Source organism: Felis catus, chromosome A1, assembly GCF_018350175.1.
Source record: "Felis catus isolate Fca126 chromosome A1, F.catus_Fca126_mat1.0, whole genome shotgun sequence".
NCBI classification, from domain to species: Eukaryota; Metazoa; Chordata; class Mammalia; order Carnivora; family Felidae; genus Felis; species Felis catus.
Window position 1 is genome coordinate 10,483,942 of NC_058368.1, and position 17,893 is coordinate 10,501,834.

At 40.9% G+C, this 17,893-nt stretch overlaps 1 protein-coding gene across 6 annotated transcripts in view; it reads left to right on the plus strand.

The window, feature by feature from the left end:
* Positions 1 to 17,493, plus strand: part of B3GLCT (beta 3-glucosyltransferase) — a 120,073-nt gene extending 102,580 nt beyond the window's left edge. For 4 of the 6 annotated variants that reach the window (XM_045050708.1, XM_045050671.1, XM_045050574.1 and 1 more), the window contains 2 exons: positions 3,407 to 3,611; positions 15,349 to 17,493. In XM_045050708.1, the coding sequence (XP_044906643.1) occupies positions 3,407 to 3,611; positions 15,349 to 15,516 (373 nt within the window). In that variant the 3' untranslated portion in view covers positions 15,517 to 17,493. The remainder of the gene's footprint in view (positions 1 to 3,406; positions 3,612 to 15,348) is intronic. The other 2 variants (XM_045050614.1, XM_045050640.1) reach the window with 1 other exon arrangement.
* Positions 17,494 to 17,893: the final 400 nt, after the last annotated feature.

Genomic DNA, 17,893 nt, shown 5'->3' on the forward strand with positions numbered 1-17,893 from the left:
ACCCGTCCGTCTGCTAGAAGAGCAGGAGGGGCGGGCACGTTTCTGATGCACTTTATCTTCTGTATGTGCTCTTGATTTGCGCGCACGGCCTTCTGCAAGCCCTTGCCTCCCATTTCAGTTTTCCTTATGCTTAAAATTAGTATGCTCTATATGAAAAGAAATCACATCTCTTTAATATTTAAAAGTTGGAGGATAGAGCAGATATACCATGATATGTTTGGTAGTTTTCCATTTTGGGGGGCAACTTCTTTTTGAAATAACCCATCAGCATGCTAATAAACAAGTGTAATTAAGGACTCCTGTGTACTTAGTTTATGTGGCTAATTAATGTAAGACTGTTCTGTGTGAGTAGGGAAAAATAGAAAAAAAAAAATACTAATACAGATTTTTCAGAGAGTAGGCCAGGAGAAAAGAGTGGGCTTCCCTTTGCTTTCTCGTTCTACTAGATGCTGGCAAAAGAAAAAAATAAAGTGTTTTGACTTAAATTGGGTTTAAGATAAACACGATTATAGCTAGGATTGGGATGCAAGTACAGTTGGCTTTTAAACAACATGGATTTGAATTGGGCATGTTCACTTGTATGTGATTTTTTTTCCCCAATACAGTACAGTGCTATAAATGTACTTTCTCTTCCTTATGATTTTTTTTTCTTAATGTTTTATTTATTTTTGAGACAGAGAGAGACCGAGCACGAGCAGGGGAGGGGCACAGAGAGAGAGAGGGAGACACAGAATCTGAAGCAGGCTCCAGGCTCTGAGCTGTCAGCACAGAGCCCGACGTGGGGCTCGAACTCACGAACCGTGAGATCGTGACCTGAGCCGAAGTCAGAGGCTCAACCGACTGAGCCACCCAGGCACCCCGTTATGATTTTCTTAATGACATTTTCTTTTTCATAGCTTACTTTGTTGTAAGAAAACAATGTATAATACATATAACATACACTGTGTTTATTGTTCATGTTATCAGGAAGGCTTCTGGTCAACACTAGGCTATTAGTAGGTAACTTTTGGGGGGAGTCAAAAGTTATTATCAGAGTTTAACCTGGACATGGGACTGGCCCCCAAACACTGCATTGTTCAAAGTCAAGTGCAGTTTACTTAGGAAATTCCCTTTGACATAGCATCAGATAGATGTTTTAAGGGAAGTGTTTGTTTATAGCTGATGCATGTTCCCTCACATAGACCCTTTTCCTGGGGTCAGGTAGGTGAGCGGGAGATTGACTCAGCATGTAGATGCTACCCCAGTCACTGGGGGGCACTGGACTCTGAGAGAAGAGGACTTCTGGTGAGTTTTTATATGTACAGTTTTCCTTTTGGTACAGTTCACAAGAACTGTGTTTCTTCTTCTTTTTGTTTCTTAAGTTTATTTATTTTGAGAGAAAGAGAGCAGGGGAGGGGCAGAAAGGGAGGGAACTAGAGAGAATCCCAAGCAGGCTCTGCACTGTCAGCACAGTGCAGAGCCCCATGTGGGGCTCCGACTCACAAACTTGTGAGATCGTGACCCGAGCCGAAATCAAGAGTCTGACGCTTACCTGACTGAGCCCCAGAACTGCGTTTCTTCTTCTTTTAAAATGTTTAATCATTTTTGAGAGGGAGAGACAGAGCATGAGCAGGGGAGGGGCAGAGAGAGAGAGAGAGAGAGAGAGAGACACAGCATCCGAAGCAGGTTCCAGGCTCTGAGCTGTCAGCACAGAGCCTGGCGCGGGGCTCAAACTCACAAACCATGAGATCGTGACCTGAGCCCTAGTTGGACATTTAACCGACTGAGCCCCGCAGGCGCCCCCAGAACTGTTTCTTCTAGTTGTGTAGTCCGATTTCCTTGTATCGTCTTCATTAAAGAGCTGCTTTTTCCTCTTGTCTGGTCTTGTCTCATCGTGCCTTCTGGCCTCTTCGCCGGGGCAGAGAGAATGTCCTGTGTGCCATTGCATTGCCAGCACATGGTCACTGGTGTTAAGCTACATTGGACTGAGCCCAGCTGAGTTTCGCATCAGGGATTGTATTCAAGGTCTTTGTCCTGTTTTCCTTCCTACTAGACTGGTCCACAGAGCTCCCTCCTCCCTGGGAAAAAGGTCTTTGTAAAGGCAGCTTCGTTCCCACTTGTTTGACGCGTCCGATTTTGCTGAATGCTTAACTGTGTGCGACGCCCTGTATTTGGGCTCTGGGAATATATGGATAAGTTTGAGACAGTTTTGCCTTCAAGGAAGTCATTGCCTATTGGGAATGAATTTGTGAACCATATTAGCCCCTTCAGCCCTATCAGCTATTGGATTATTCATCATATGAGAAGATTCATTACTACTGTAGGACCAGGTGGTCCTATATTTGGGGACCAATCTATATTTTAAAAAGAGGAGGATTTATTGCAGGAACTTGTTACAGATGTGCTGGAAAGGGCTGGAAAGGGCTGGAGGGAGAAAACAGAGCAGGTGGCCTTACCTAGAGCTTGGTAACTACAGAAAGCTGCTACTGCCCCAAAGGCTAGAGGAACAAAGCAAAGCCTGTGTTCTGGAGCCTGTTCTTGAGGGGTGCTGTGGCCGTTCCTGCTGTTGGGTCACGACACTACATCTGAGCCAGTCCCGGGCCTGGCCCCCCGCTGTTGCTGTGGGACCACAATCACCACTCTGCTGCCCTGGGCCTGTTCTGCTGGAGCCTGTATGTAGCTGCCCACCAACACCTGCGTCTGTCACAGGGCTGGCCGGAGCCAGAAGCAGATGCCCCCGGCTCCCCCACACCCCCTTAGGATTGTGCCCCTCATTGTCAGGTTGGAGCCGGGTCTTAGATGGCAAGGGAAACTGGAAAATGTTGTTTTACAGTTTCTAGCCTTACGCAGCATCTGAGGAGGGCACAGAAAGGCAGGACTGGGCATGAGTTCCACTGGAAAGCACCCAACGTACCAGGTCAAGTAGCATCCTAGCACTATTTGGGGCAAATCTCTCTCTCTCTCTCTCTCTCTCTCTCTCTCTCTCTCTCTCTCTCTTCTTTCTCTTTCTCAAAATCACCTTAAGGACGCTTCTGCAGACTTGGAATCACTTGGACAATGCACGGTTGTTCCAGGTAGATTTGATATTATTGTCAGTCAGCACCTGTACGAGTAAGGTGCTTGGGCCCATCTACTTGCTGGGAATGTTGGTGGATTTTGTTACTGATCTCACTGAGAGTGTTCCAACTAAAGAACTACTCTAATTTCCAATGGCATATTAAGAAAAAACCATCGTATAGTGTTCGTTTTCAAGAAATCTATGAAGACATACAGTTGCCTATTAGATAGGTAAACACCTCTTCAAAGTAAAATTTCCTTTCGTAGAAAGCACCAAACATTTCCCCCAGAACAACTATTAGATATAAAACACTGCTGAGGTCTGTGTCTTTTTAAGAGTGTGGCCTCTCAACTATATTTCTTTATTTAGATTAACGGTCTCCAGGAGCTGCTCTAACCCCTTTCTCTGTCTGCTCTGGCTTCCCACTAGAATGGTCTTCAGCAGAGAAGCAATCAGGAGACTTCTCGCCAGTAAGTGTCGCTGCTACAGCAATGATGCCCCCGATGATATGGTCCTGGGAATGTGCTTTAGTGGGTTGGGAATCCCTGTGACACACAGCCCTCTCTTCCATCAGGTGAGAACAACATTTTTATTTCTACCTCAGAGGGAGAGAGGGGGATTTTCTTCTCACTTAAGGATCCTACTTCATTCCCTTCCTGTATTCTTTTGGAGACAGTCTTAAGAACTGTGGATGGGCTCCGGATCTCTTTGTCCAGAGGGCTGATGCTGTTCCATCTACGGCAGGAAAATGGAAAACAGAATGGTGTTTGACCAGTGTCCTTGAATATAGAACGAGGGAAAAGCTACTCTTTTTCCCCCCTCTGTTTTTGAGTTGCATTGGTGGCATTTAAAATTATTAAATGCTATCTAGAAATACGCACGAACGACCTAATATTTCTGCTGTGTGTATGCCACCAAGTGAATGTAAATCTGTCCTGTCCTCAGGTTTTACGCTGTCCACCGGCTGCTTTTTTATTGGGCTTTCTCCTTTCATTGCTATTAAGCTGAGTGGCTAAACTCTGTTACACTTCAGCATAGTATCTCAATAAGCATATATACTGGGGGTATATATTTTTGTTGTCTGCGACGGATGTTTGCCAAGGATAGTTGGTGCTACAGTGGCTTCACCATACTGCAATTTGGGTTGGGAGAAGGGAATCTGCATTATGTTTGGTAGTTTTTTTTGTTTTTTGTTTTTTTCAGGAATCAGGTCAGCGAATGTTCTGATGGTGTAATAATACAAATGTTGTCATGTTTAGTAACCGGTAGCAAACGCTATCATACCAATTTAGAAAATTGAACATGACAGAAATAGCACTATAGGAAATAACTTGAACAAGGCAAAGAAAATGTTTGCATTATCAAGAAAGGCAGAATCCATTTTGGCATCCTTGAGGACCGCAACGGAGAATGGAAATAGACCTTTCGTAATAAGAAATGTATGAGAAATCTCTTTCTTGGTACCAGTCAGTACTTCTCCATCTTTTAAAACCTTGAGAGCCCTTACCCATTTTAAGCCTATGTATTGTGTTATGGGGTGACTTAGAGAAGCAAATTATTTTCTCTTGCTCTTTCTCTCACCCCGTGTCATAGTGTTTCACTTCTAGAAAAGGAAGGGTAATTAAAACTGTTGGTTTAAGGGGAATAATTTGTCACTGTTAATAGGACAGTCTTGGGTTTTTATAGCACCAAGGGAAGAATATGCTAGTAAAGAAAATGATAAAGAGAAAAGAAAGAAGGAAAATAATCCTTAAGCAAAAAATCCTTTGAAGATAGTTAAAAATAAAAAAAATTGTCATTTCCCAGACTTTAGGACTCTTGATTTCTCTAATCCACATAATAAATGGTAAATCTTTCCAAAATTGTAAAATATGCTTAAAGCCTATCCTCCCCAACAGATACCACTATATCTTCTAATTCTTAAGCCTCTTTTAGAGAGTTTGCTATGATTTGGAGATTATTTCACGTTTATAATGCTTGAATACTGATCCAAACAGTGCATTGGTTCATACTGAGAAACACATATGAGGCACAGAGATAAAAACCTAAGATTCCTGATGAGTCAGAGATAGAGTGGGGCTTTAGGAAAATAGTCTCAGGGGGGCGCCTGGGTGGCGCAGTCGGTTGAGCGTTCAACTTCAGCCAGGTCACGATCTCGCGGTCCGGGAGTTCGAGCCCCGCGTCGGGCTCTGGGCTGATGGCTCAGAGCCTGGAGCCTGTTTCCGATTCTGTGTCTCCCTCTCTCTCTCTCTGCCCCTCCCCCGTTCATGCTCTGTCTCTCTCTGTCCCAAAAATAAATAAACGTTGAAAAAAAAAAATTTAGGAAAATAGTCTCAGAGACAAAGTAGCCTGGGCCACTCTCCTTCTCTTTTTAGTCAGTTTATTGTGAAATCATAGGCTTAGAAGGGGGCTTCAAGGAATATGTAGTATATCCTTTTATTAAAAACAAAGGGTCTAGAGCATATGGTTTTCTGTTCTTCTAAAATTATATGCCACCAATGGGTATGGCAGCATGCAGTGGCCAGCCAGTGAAACCTCTGCGCAAAATTGTCAAAATACTCATTTCAGGACTCTGGAAATCAAACAAACAAAAGCAGTGGGAAGCACTCATTCCTGAAAAATTGCGATGGTTTCAGTAAGACCAACGGAATATGAGGCCTTCTGAGGCCTTTCTGCCTGAAGACCCCTCAGCCTCCACCTCCCCATGCACCCCACCTTGGTTGGAGAGAGCGAGAACAGTTTGACCAGTATGGGCCTAGCTGGAAAAAAAACAGCAGCTTTGCTGTCAGAGGGGGTGGACTTGGTTTGGGGAGGGAGAGATATTAAAGGTTAGAGCAAAGTCAACAGAAAAACAGCAGAAAAAATTAGTTATATTGGGAAGATCAGCTGATTTGGTACACCTTTAGCTAGGTTGCCCAAGAGAAAAAGAAGACAGAGATTACCAAAAGGAATTAAAGAGGGGACGTCATTACAAGCCCTACCAAAATTGTGCCAACAAGTTAGACAATTTGAGTGAAAGGGGAGAAATTTCTAGAATCATACTCATTAGCCAAACTGGCTTAAAAAGAAACAGAGAAAATATTTGAACCTACATACATGGATGGAATTAAAGGAGTGAGAATACTTTCTGATTCATTTTATGAGGCCAATATTAACCTAGTATGTCAAAGATGCATATTGTTATCCTTCGAGCAAGCACTTAGAAGATCACTCCAAAAATAAACAAAGGGATTAAAACGGTATATCACAAAAAGAAACGGCAAGCCAATATTACTCTGGAGCATAGATAGAAAAATCCTTAACAAAATATTAGCAAACTGAATCCGGCAATATATAAATGGGATTATATGCCATGCCCCAGTGGGATTTACCACAGGAATGCAAGCTTGGTTTCCCATCCAAAATCAATTATTTTTACATACCATATGAATAGAATAATGAATAAAAGCCACATGATCCTCTGATTAGACACTCAAAAATATTTGACAAAATCTAACACCCCTTCATGATTAAAATACATTGCAATCCAAGCCTATCTCAAAAAACAAGAAAAATCCCGAATACAAAATCTAACAGGACACCTAAAGGAAATAGAACAACAAAGACATCCCAAACCCAGCAGAAGAAGAGAAATAATAAAGATCAGAGCAGAAATAAACAATATAGAATCTAAAAAAAACTGTAGAGCAGATCAATGAAACCAAGAGTTGTTTTTTTTTGAAAAAATAAACAAAATTGATAAACCTCTAGCCAGGCTTCTCGAAAAGAAAAAGGAGATGACCCAAATAGATAAAATCATGAATGAAAATGGAATTATTACAACGAATCCCTCATAAATACAAGCAATTATTAGGGAATACTATGAAAAACTATATGTCAAGAAACTGGACAACCTGGAAGGAATGGACAAATTCCTAAACACCCACACACTTCCAAACCTCAAACAGGAAGAAATAGAAAATTTGAACAGACCCATACCCAGCGAAGAAATTAAATCAGTTATCAAAAATCTCCCAACAAATAAGAGTCCAGGACCAGATGGCTTCCCTGGGGAATTCTATCAGACATTTAAAGCAGAGATAATACCTATCCTTCTCAAGCTGTTCCAAAAAATAGAAAGGGAAGGAAAACTTCCAGACTCATTCTATGAAGCCAGCATTACTTTGATTCCCAAACCAGACAGAGACCCAGCAAAGAAAGAGAACTACAGGCCAATATCCCTGATGAATATAGATGCAAAAATTCTCAACAAGATACTAGCAAATCGAATTCAACAGCATGTAAAAAGAATTATTCACCATGATCAAGTGGGATTCATTCCTGGGCTGCAGGGCTGGTTCAATATTCGTAAATCGATCAATGTGATACATCACATTAATAAAAGATAAGGACCATATGATCCTGTCAATCGATGCAGAAAAAAAGCATTTGACAGAATTCAGCATCCTTTCTTAAGAAAAACCCTCGAGAAAGTCGGGATAGAAGGAATGTACTTAAACATCATAAAAGCCATTTATGAAAAGCCCACAGCTAATATCATCCTCAATGGGGAAAAACTGAGAGCTCTCCCCCTGAGGTCAGGAACACGACAGGGATGTCCACTCTCACCGCTGTTGTTTAACATAGTGTTGGAAGTGCCAGCATCAGCAATCAGACAACACAAGGCGATCAAAGGCATCCAAATTGGCAAAGATGAAGTCAAGCTTTCACTTTTTGCAGATGACATGATATGATACGTGGAAGACCCGATAGACTCCACCAAAAGTCTGCTAGAACTGATACATGAATTCAGCAAAGTCACAGGATACAAAATTAATGTACAGAAATCAGCTGCATTCTTATACACTAAGAATGAAGCAACAGAAAGAAAGACAAATAAAGAAACTGATCCCATTCACAATTGCACCAAGAATCATGAAATACCTAGGAATAAACCTAACCAAAGATGTACAAGATCTGTATGCTGAAAACTATAGAAAACTTATGAAGGAAACTGAAGAAGATACAAAGAAGTGGAAAAACATTCCATGCTCATGGATTGGAAGAATAAATATTGTTAAAATGTCAATACTACCCAAAGCAATCTACACATTCAATGCAATCCCAATCAAAATTGCAACAGCATTCTTCTCGAAGCTAGAACAAGCAATCCTAAAATTTGTATGGAACCACAAAAGACCCCAAATAGCCAAAGTAATATTGAAGAAGAAGACCAAAGCAGGAGGCATCACAATCCCAGACTGTAGCCTCTACTACAAAGCTGTAATCATCAAGACAGAATGGTATTGGCACAAAAACAGACACATAGACCAATGGAATAGAATAGAGACTCCAGAACTGGACCCACAAAAGTATGGCCAACTAATCTTTGACAAAGCAGGAAAGAATATCCCCAATGGAAAAAAGACAGTCTCCTTAACAAATGGTGCTTAGAGAACTGGACAGCAACATGCAGAAGAATAAAACTAGACCACTTTCTTACACCATTCACAAAAATAAACTCAAAATGGATGAAGGACCTGAATGTGAGACAGGAAACCATCAAAACCCTAGAGGAGAAAGCAGGAAAAAACCTCTCTGACCTCAGCCGCAGCAATTTCTTACTTGACACATCTCCAAAGGCAAGGGAATTAAAAGCAAAAATGAACTATTGGGACCTCATGAAGATAAAAAGCCTCCCCACTGCAAAGGAAACAATCAACAAAACTAAAAGGCAACCAACAGAATGGGAAAAGATATTTGCAGATGACATATTGGACAAAGGGCTAGTATCCAAAATCTATAAAGAACTCACCAAAATCCACACCCAAAAAACAAATAATCCAGTGAAGAAATGGGCAGAAGACGTGAATAGACACTTTTCCAAAGAAGACATCCAGATGGCCAACAGGCACATGAAAAGATGCTCAATGTCACTCCTCATCAGGGAAATACAAATCAAAACCACACAGATATCACCTCACGCCAGTCAGAGTGGCCAAAATGAACAAATCAGGAGACTATAGATGCTGGAGAGGATGTGGAGAAATGGGAACCCTTTTGCACTGTTGGTGGGAATGCAAATTGGTGCAGCCACTCTGGAAAAGTGTGGAGGTTCCTCAAAAAATTAAAAATAGATCTACCCTATGACCCAATAATAACACTGCTCGGAATTGACCCAAGGGATACAGGAGTGCTGATGCATAGGGGCACTTGTACCCCAATGTTTATAGCAGCACTCTCAACAATAGCCAAATTATGGAAAGAGCCTAAATGTCCATCAACTGATGAATGGATAAAGAAATTGTGGTTTATACACACAATGGAATACTACTTGGCAATGAGAAGGATGAAATCTGGCCATTTGCAGTAACGTGGATGGAACTGGAGAGTGTTATGCTAAGTGAAATAAGTCATACAGAGAAAGACAGATACCGTATGTTTTCACTCTTATGTGGATCCTGAGAAACTTAACAGAAGACCATGGCGGAGGGGAAAGGGAAAAAAAAGTTAGAGAGGGAGGGAGGCAAACCAGAAGAGACTCTTAAAAACTGAGACTAGACTGAGGGTTGATGGGGGGTGGGAGGGAGGGGAAAGTGGGTGTAGGGCATTGAGGAGGGCACCTGTTGGGATGAGCACTGGGTGTTGTATGAAAACCAATTTGATAATAAATTTCATATTAAAAAAATAGAAAAGTGAAAAACAAATAGAAGAGAAAGACTCTCTCAACAAAATAGAAGAGAAAACCTCAATCTGATAAAGTGAATCTATAACGTACCAAAACTGGGAACAAGGCAGGGATGTCTGTCTCACCGCTTTTATTCAGCACTATACTCAGAGGTTCTAACCAGTGCAATAAGGTGCAAAATATACATGTAAAGATACAAATTGGAAGGGAGGAAGTAAAACTGTCTGTATCCATAGACCATATGATCTTGTATGTGGAAAATCCTCCCTATCCACCTGTCCACCAAAGGTGGCGGTGGAGGGCGGAGGCGGGGCCAAACTTCTAGAACCAATAGATGAGTTTAGCAACGTTGCAGGCTACGAGGCCAATGTACAAAAGCATTTGTACCGTTTTGGCAACAAAAAATCAAAAATGAAGAAAACAATGTCATTCACAATAACATCCAAATGAATAAAAATACTCAGGCATAAACCTTCGAGGAAGTTACATTGTATACTGTACAACAAAATTCTGAGAAAAATTAAGATCTAGTTAAGCGAAGAGACAGAGACCATATTTATGTATTGGAAGACTCAATACCACTATGATGGCAATTTACTCTGCTGATGTTTTAATACTTAAAATAGATTTTATTATTTCACCTTACTTAAAATTAACTTACTCTGAATGCCTAAATGAAGCGTTCTGGATCAGAGAGAGATTTTTAGATTAAACAAGTCACAGTATGGGGCGCCTGGGTGGCTCAGTCGGTTAAGTGTCCGACTTCAACTCAGGTCACGATCTCGCGGTCCGTGAGTTCGAGCCCCGTGTCGGGCTCTGGGCTGACAGCTCAGAGCCTGGAGCCTGCTTCCGATTCTGTGTCTCCTATCTCTCTCTGCCCCTCCCCTGTTCATGCTCTGTCTCTGTCTCAAAAATAAAAAATAAACAGTAAAAAAAATTAAAAAAAAAGAGATAAGGGAAGTTTTACTTTCCTTTGGGATCAGAGCAATTGACTAGACAAATGGACTGTGAGATGTTTCTTGGGGGTTAATAAGGGTTTTTTTACAGGAGCACAGAAATTCAGGGAAATTTTATTGCCCCACATTTCCCAAATTCATCTATAAATTCAGTGTGATCCATATCAAAATCATAGCAGTCTTCTTTTGTAAAAAATTGAGAAGCTGATCCTAAAATGTGTATGGAAATACAGAACAATTCTTAAGGAGATCAAAATTGGAGAATTTACCCTTCAACGATTTCGTAACTCACTATAAAGCTATGATAATCAACACAAGGTGCAAGTAGTATAAATATTTTATATATAATTATGTATAATATATATATAAATATCAATGAAATATATATAAATATCAATGAAATATATGTATATGTATATATATATAATATATCAAAGAACAGGATAGAGATTCTAGAAATAAACCCTCTCATTTATGGTAAACTAATTTTTCACAGAGATGCCAAGGCACTTCAGTGGGGACGTGGAACCAGTCGTGCTGGACCAATTATATATTTCCACCCACGAAAAATGAACTTGGAACGTTCCCTCATACCTCATGCAAAAATTAACTCAAAATGTACCATAGTACAAAATATAAGAGCTAAAACTGTAAACTGCTGGGAAAAAACGTAGGGGTAATTCTTTGTGACCCTAATTTAGGCAAGGATATATGGCATCGAAAGCATGCTCCACAGGAGGAAAAATTCATAAATTGGACTTTATGAAACTTAAAAAAAAAAAAACAACCTTTGCTCTTTAAAAGATATCATGAAGAGAAAGGAAAAAAATCATAACGGAGAGAAATGTTTCTAAATTACGTATCTGGTAAAGGACTTGAATCCAGAATTATATAATCATCTTTTGCAAGTCAACAAGAAAGTAAACTGCTGAGTTTAAGATGGGCCAGTGATTGAACAGACATTTCACTAACGAAGATACATGAATGGCTAATAAGCACGTGGAAAGATGCTCAACCTTGTTCGTCGTGAGGGAAATGCAGACTAAAATCACATCGCCTAGAATGGCCCTAAGCCGAACGACAGACTCTTCCCGGTGTTGGTGGGGCTGTGGAAAAGCTGGACCTCTACTGGGAATATAAAATACACTCATTGTGGAAACGTTTTGGTGGTCTTTAAAAAGTTAAACATATATGTGGTAGGCAATTTATGACATACAGTCTCACTGGTCCCCCTCCTGCTGGCATTCATACGCCGTGTATTCCCCTCTCTGGCGTGTGGGCCCATTGGGTATGGAAAAGGTGATGGGGGGTCTCTTCTGTAATTCGGTTACAAGGGATTGTGACCTCCAACTTTCTTGTAGACTCTCCCTACTTCCTTCTTGGCTTGCAAGTTTTGTTGAAGCAAGCTGCAGGGGGCTGGGCGTGGCAGTGAGGCCCTCAGGTCACTAGTCCAGAAGGAACTGAACGTTACTAGCAACCCCAGAGTGAGCTTGGAAGTGGATCTTCTCCTAGTCGAGGCTTCCGATGAGATCGTAGAGCCTGGGCTGACATCCTGATTACAATCTTGTGACCGACCATGAAGCAGAGGTCCCAGCTAAGCTGTGCCCAGACTCCTGACCCATGAAAGCTGTGTGATAATCACTGTGTGTTGTTTGTGTGGTATATCCACTCAATGTAATATTGCTCACAATAAAAGTAATGAACTATGATACATGCAGCAGTGCTAAGTGAAGGAAGCCAGCCACAAAACATTCGTGGTATATGATTCCACTGATAAGAAATTTCTAGAAAAGGCAGTAGTATAAAGAAAAAGCAAATCAGTGGTTTCTTGCGGCTGCCAGTAGGGGTGAGGATTGACTTAAAATGAATGCCAGGGAATTTGGGAGAATGATTGTAGCCTTCTAAAACTGGATTTGTGGTTGCCTAAATATGGACGTTTACTAAAAATTTTCAAGCTACTGTTACTGTGCGTGAATTGTATGATATGTAAATCATATGTCAATATAGCCATAAAAATGTGTTTGTCTGAAGAAATACAATTTTAATCTCCATTTATTGCTGTTCAGTGTGCTCTAATATTTACAGATTAAATTTTGATTTCACCCCAAGTTTGTCCTTCTCGTGCAGTTTAAGCCATCTCTCTGTCTGTGCACAGCTTCCCATCATGCTCCACGTCTGTTCTTAAGGCCTCCTCCCACACTCCTGGCCCTGACTGGTACTTCCTTTTGGCATTTTGAGCAACGAGATGTGATTCTCAGAGTCCATCTAGACTTCTTGGTGTTACAGATGCCTCTTTTCACTTTTCTAGTTTTGTTTTGTTGTTTTTCATAACTGCATTTTCCAGAAATGATTAGCCCATTCTAATAACTTTGTAAACCAGCCCTTCACTCGTATCCATGGCCCCTGAGATACAAATGCAATCACTTCTGAAATCTGCATGAATACAGGGAAAGAGATTATGGATTAATTTTTTTCCTATGAGATGCATTTGTGTCTCTAACAGTTCATTTTTAAATGTGAAAAACGAGCCAAGAGTTGTTTCCACTGTTTTTCTTTCTTTCTTCTGGGACCATCAACAACTGTGGAGTTATCTGAGAATTGAACTGAGGGTATGTTTTTCCTGAGTTTTCTTCCACGCCAGTAGACTCTCAGAAGGCCTTGCAAGTAAACATCATATATGAATCCCCTCAGCTAATATTCAAAACTTTCTCACCTCTGTTAGACTTTATTCCAGTATGTATATTTGTCTTTGTTTTCCCTCTTCCTTTAAAATTTCCTTCTTAGATTTTTAACCCCATGAGCACTTAGAATTTTTAAAGCACAATAAATGGCTGGTATGGAAGTTCTCCCCCTACATTATTTTGGGTTTTTTTTAACGTTTATTTATTTTTGAGACAGAGAGAGACAGAGCATGAACGGGGGAGGGGCAGATAGAGAGGGAGACACAGAATCGGAAACAGGCTCCAGGCTCTGAGTCATCAGCCCAGAGCCCGACGCGGGGCTCGAACTCACGGACCGTGAGATCGTGACCTGAGCTGAAGTCGGACGCTCAACCGACTTAGCCACCCAGGCGCCCCTCCCCCTTCACATTATTTTGAAGGCTTCTTTGCAGATACTATTGTTTGAACCCTCATGTGAGTGGAATATTTGTGCCATTCCTGGATAAAGCCTCCCAAGGAGGCCAGGGTAGTAAAGGCACTGTTGATGTGCCCAGCCTGTGGCACAACGGAATGAGGACCAGCCACACCGCCCTGGGAGGACACTGGACTAGGATCAGAGCCGGGGACCTGCTCTCACCCCCGTTCCATTCCTGGCTTGTCAAGTTACCCTAAGAAAGTTACAATCTCTGTGAGCTCTGTTTTCTCATCTATAAATTGGTGACAAATCCCTGATCATCTCGCAAGGTTGTCTCAAGGGTTGAATGAATGAGATAAAATTTAATGAGGGTATTCTGTAAACCATTTAAGAGAGTTTATTTAAGTATTCATATCAGGCATTTTAAGCAGAATATAATAAAATTTTAGCCTAGAGAAGACTTGTTTTTAAAATGTATCTTAGGAGCACCTCTAGGTGGCTTAGTTGGTTGAGTATCTGACTTTGGCTCAGGTCATGATCTCACAGTCTGTGAGTTGGAGCCCAGCATGAGACTCTCTGCTGTCAGTGCAGAGCCTGCTTCAGATCCTCTGCCCCCCCCAACCCCCGCACCCCCGCAGCCTCTACCCCACCCCTCTTGCTGTGCTCTCTCAAAAATAAAAAAATGAAACATTTTAAAAGTGTATCCTATCTGGGTTTAATAAAGCCAAGACTGTTTCAGTATTGATAACCCAGTGAGTGACCGTATAACACAGATGGGCGATATAAATCTGTAAACAAGCCTTGAGAGCAGGTGGATACTTTGTTTAGAGTAAACGAAATAGTATCTGGTTTCAGTTTCCTTCCATAGCTGCTAGGTTACTTCAATCTCAGTCATTCTAGGCTATGTCTGATTCTGCTTAAACATCATTTTGTTAAGTTCTAGAGGATATTGAAATGATGGCAATGCAAAAAGTTTTTTTGGCTCTCTTGCAAACTGTTTCCAGTTATTCAATGTGTCTCTTCACATTTCTGCAGTCAGACGAGACATCTAGATAGGAAGAGAGCATTGAGATACTTTATCCTTCTCCCTGATTCCCTGATGAGCTCCACATTTTCCTACTCTGAGAGACTTACGCCTAATTACACATCAGGTCGGTGGACAGGCCAGGGGAACCCTGAGAACTCTTCACCCTGCCCTACCACACACACACACACACACACACACACACACACCACATATGGCCAGAATTTCTTTCGAGAGGCCTGGGAAATAGTAGTTTTTCTGCCCTTTTTTGCACGTTATAGTAGTGACTTAAATGACTTACTAAGGAAAGCTATTTATATTTATCATGGTTGAGGGATCTCCTAGAGGTCTGTGGAACACAGAAGCAAAAAGTGGTGCATTTGGAATATTTAAGTAATCGGAGATACAAAAGCAGGGAGCCTGGAGTCAGAGGGAGGGTGGTGGAAAAGATTTTCTTGCTTGCTTTTAGAGTCTCATAGCCAATATCAAATATTGAAGAAAAGCAGTCACTTCATGAATTCAAATGCTGTTCTGAAGCAAAATTGTTTTCGGTGCTAAGAGAGCATAACCTCTGTTCCTCTTCTCGCAGGCCCGGCCCGTGGATTATCCTAGGGACTACCTTTCTCACCAAATTCCCATATCTTTTCATAAACACTGGAACATCGATCCGGTAAAGGTATATTTCACGTGGTTGGCACCCGGTGAGGAAGACAAAGCCAGGCAGGAGACACAGAAAGGCTTTAAGGAAGAGTTATAAAGCGTGCTGGCCTATGAGCACAGTTTGGTGACGAGACCGGAGTGGAGGCTGGCATCGTCCTGCGAGCTGTGACCACATTGCTTCCACGTGCCACATGGCATTGGGAGACTCTGACTTCAGGTGGAAATTATGTATATGGTATTTTTTGAAGGGGGGGGGGAAGAAACAGAGTCGTAGGGGAAACAGATTTTTTTTTTTTCTGGGAAAAATCACTTGCTTTTTGCATTATGCGGTTATTGTAATATACAGTGATTACTGTGTATTTTTCAAGCTGTGATACAGCAGCTTTATTACTGTCACAGAAAAATAAATGGTACCAGAAGTCTCCTTCCTGTTTTCTCTCTTCATTATAAAGTGTCAGATGGGCATGAGACTGGCAAGACATGACTGTGTGTGTATATATATATATATATACACACACACACCCACTCTACAGTGTGTATATATATATATATATATAGAATATATATATTCTAGTGTATATATATATATATATATATAGAAGAGGCAACATCCGTTGACGTGGGTATTACCATGATGTGAACTTTTTAACCATATTATTAATGATGAAAATTATTTTCTGGTTATTCAGTAGGAATAATGCTGTATTAAATATTCATCAAACATCATAAAAGTCGAGATACGAAGTCCCCCGTAGTCTATAATCAGGGTTGTTATGTTTTATCTGTTTTTCTGTTGGTGCCTCATAAAAAGAGAATAAGAAGTCTTCTGCTAGAGCTTTCTATTTCTTTCTTTAGAGGTTCATCTCTGTTCTATTTCTCCCCGAAGCCCTATCTTTATGACCTACTTGTAACACAAAAGTGTGCTGGATTCCGCCAGAAAATAGTGTTCTCAATATTTAAAAACAATGTTGTCGGGCTTTATTCAAGTCTGTGAGTTCTGTGGAAGTCTCAGGAAGTGAATTAAATTAATTTGTACCTGATGTTTTACTCTTATTTTTCTTTGAATGTTACTTAACGACTCTCTCCTGGCTCATAATAGACCCCCCAGTGTACCGTGAAACCCTAGTGGAAAGGCAGCATGGTGATTTAGTAATTTCCCTGGGTTCTTACAAAATGAGATTTGAATATAGTATTTTGAAACAGCTCTAGTTTTCAAATCATGTCTTTAGTATCTAGTAATTTAACACATTCATTATTAATTTGTAAAAAGTACCCTGTATGTTAACATTTTAATTATGTAATTCAGTTTTTCTGAGGGCGTTTGCATAAAATTTGATTTTGATAGGTCTTAAACTAATTTCGGTCTAGTAAAATACTTTCCTCTTTTTTTTTTTAAAAAAATTGCTATTCATTAACTTTGCTTGTAAGGCTTTTTATGGTCAAGCACAGGGTTTTAAAGCCATACCACTAAAAGCACCCATGTGTGTTTTTTAACAATACATTTTCTTGTAGCTTAGCTTGGACTCATTTCCAAAATGATGCAATAGTATTTTTTACTGGTTTCCAAATTAGCAAAAACCAGAACTGGTGTGTTTTCGGTGGTGACTGAATGCATTAGATTCATTTTTGTGAAAGTGGATGTGGTGGCCTGTCCAAGGACTGGGTTGGGGACGAGCAGATGTTTGAGAAGCACCCCAAGGGTCTATAGATCCTGTCAGACTGGTGGTGACATCAGCATCGTTGTCAGAGCTGGGATTGCTGTCCTTGCTATCGTCACAGTCACCTTCCTGTTATCTGTGATCAGTACCCCCCCGGGGAGCCTGGCTGCCTGACCCGGTGGAAAAGAGGCTTTGGTTCTTCCTGCTCTGGCCTCCCAATTGTCATACTCCCAATATGGCACATTCATTTGACAGGATTGAACAGGCGTCTGTACCTGAAGATCCACGTCAAGCTTTCAGTGCCTTCTACTGATGCCAGAGTACCTCCTCTGGTAGTTGTTGGTGTTTCATTGATTGTGTTTACTTTTTGGAACTATGTCAGCCTAACCACAAATAAAAGATGTTTGCCTCAGTTACTCATTTCTCCAGTGTATCCATTAGTCCGACCTAAAGTGGGAGGGGTAAGGGGAGAAAGAATTAATGAAGCCCGGGGAAAAAGTTGGTGGCTCAGAAAACACAGTTCTCAGGGAGCAAAGTTAATAAAAAGCTATCCTTGTAAGAGAAAGCCATCAGATATTGAAGATCTATTTCTACAAAGTCTGTGAAACCATTTTCTATCTTCTATAACAAATGGAGATGTTATTTTGGGACGGATTCCCATACAGTTCCTACCTTAAGAAACACATTTTGAATCTGAACTTCCCAGGACAGATACTGTCCTATTCACATCTCTTCTGCCTTTTTCATAGGAATTCACGTCCAGATAGTTCTTTTCATCCTAGGGATGCCAACATCAAGGGATAACTGGAATGCTAT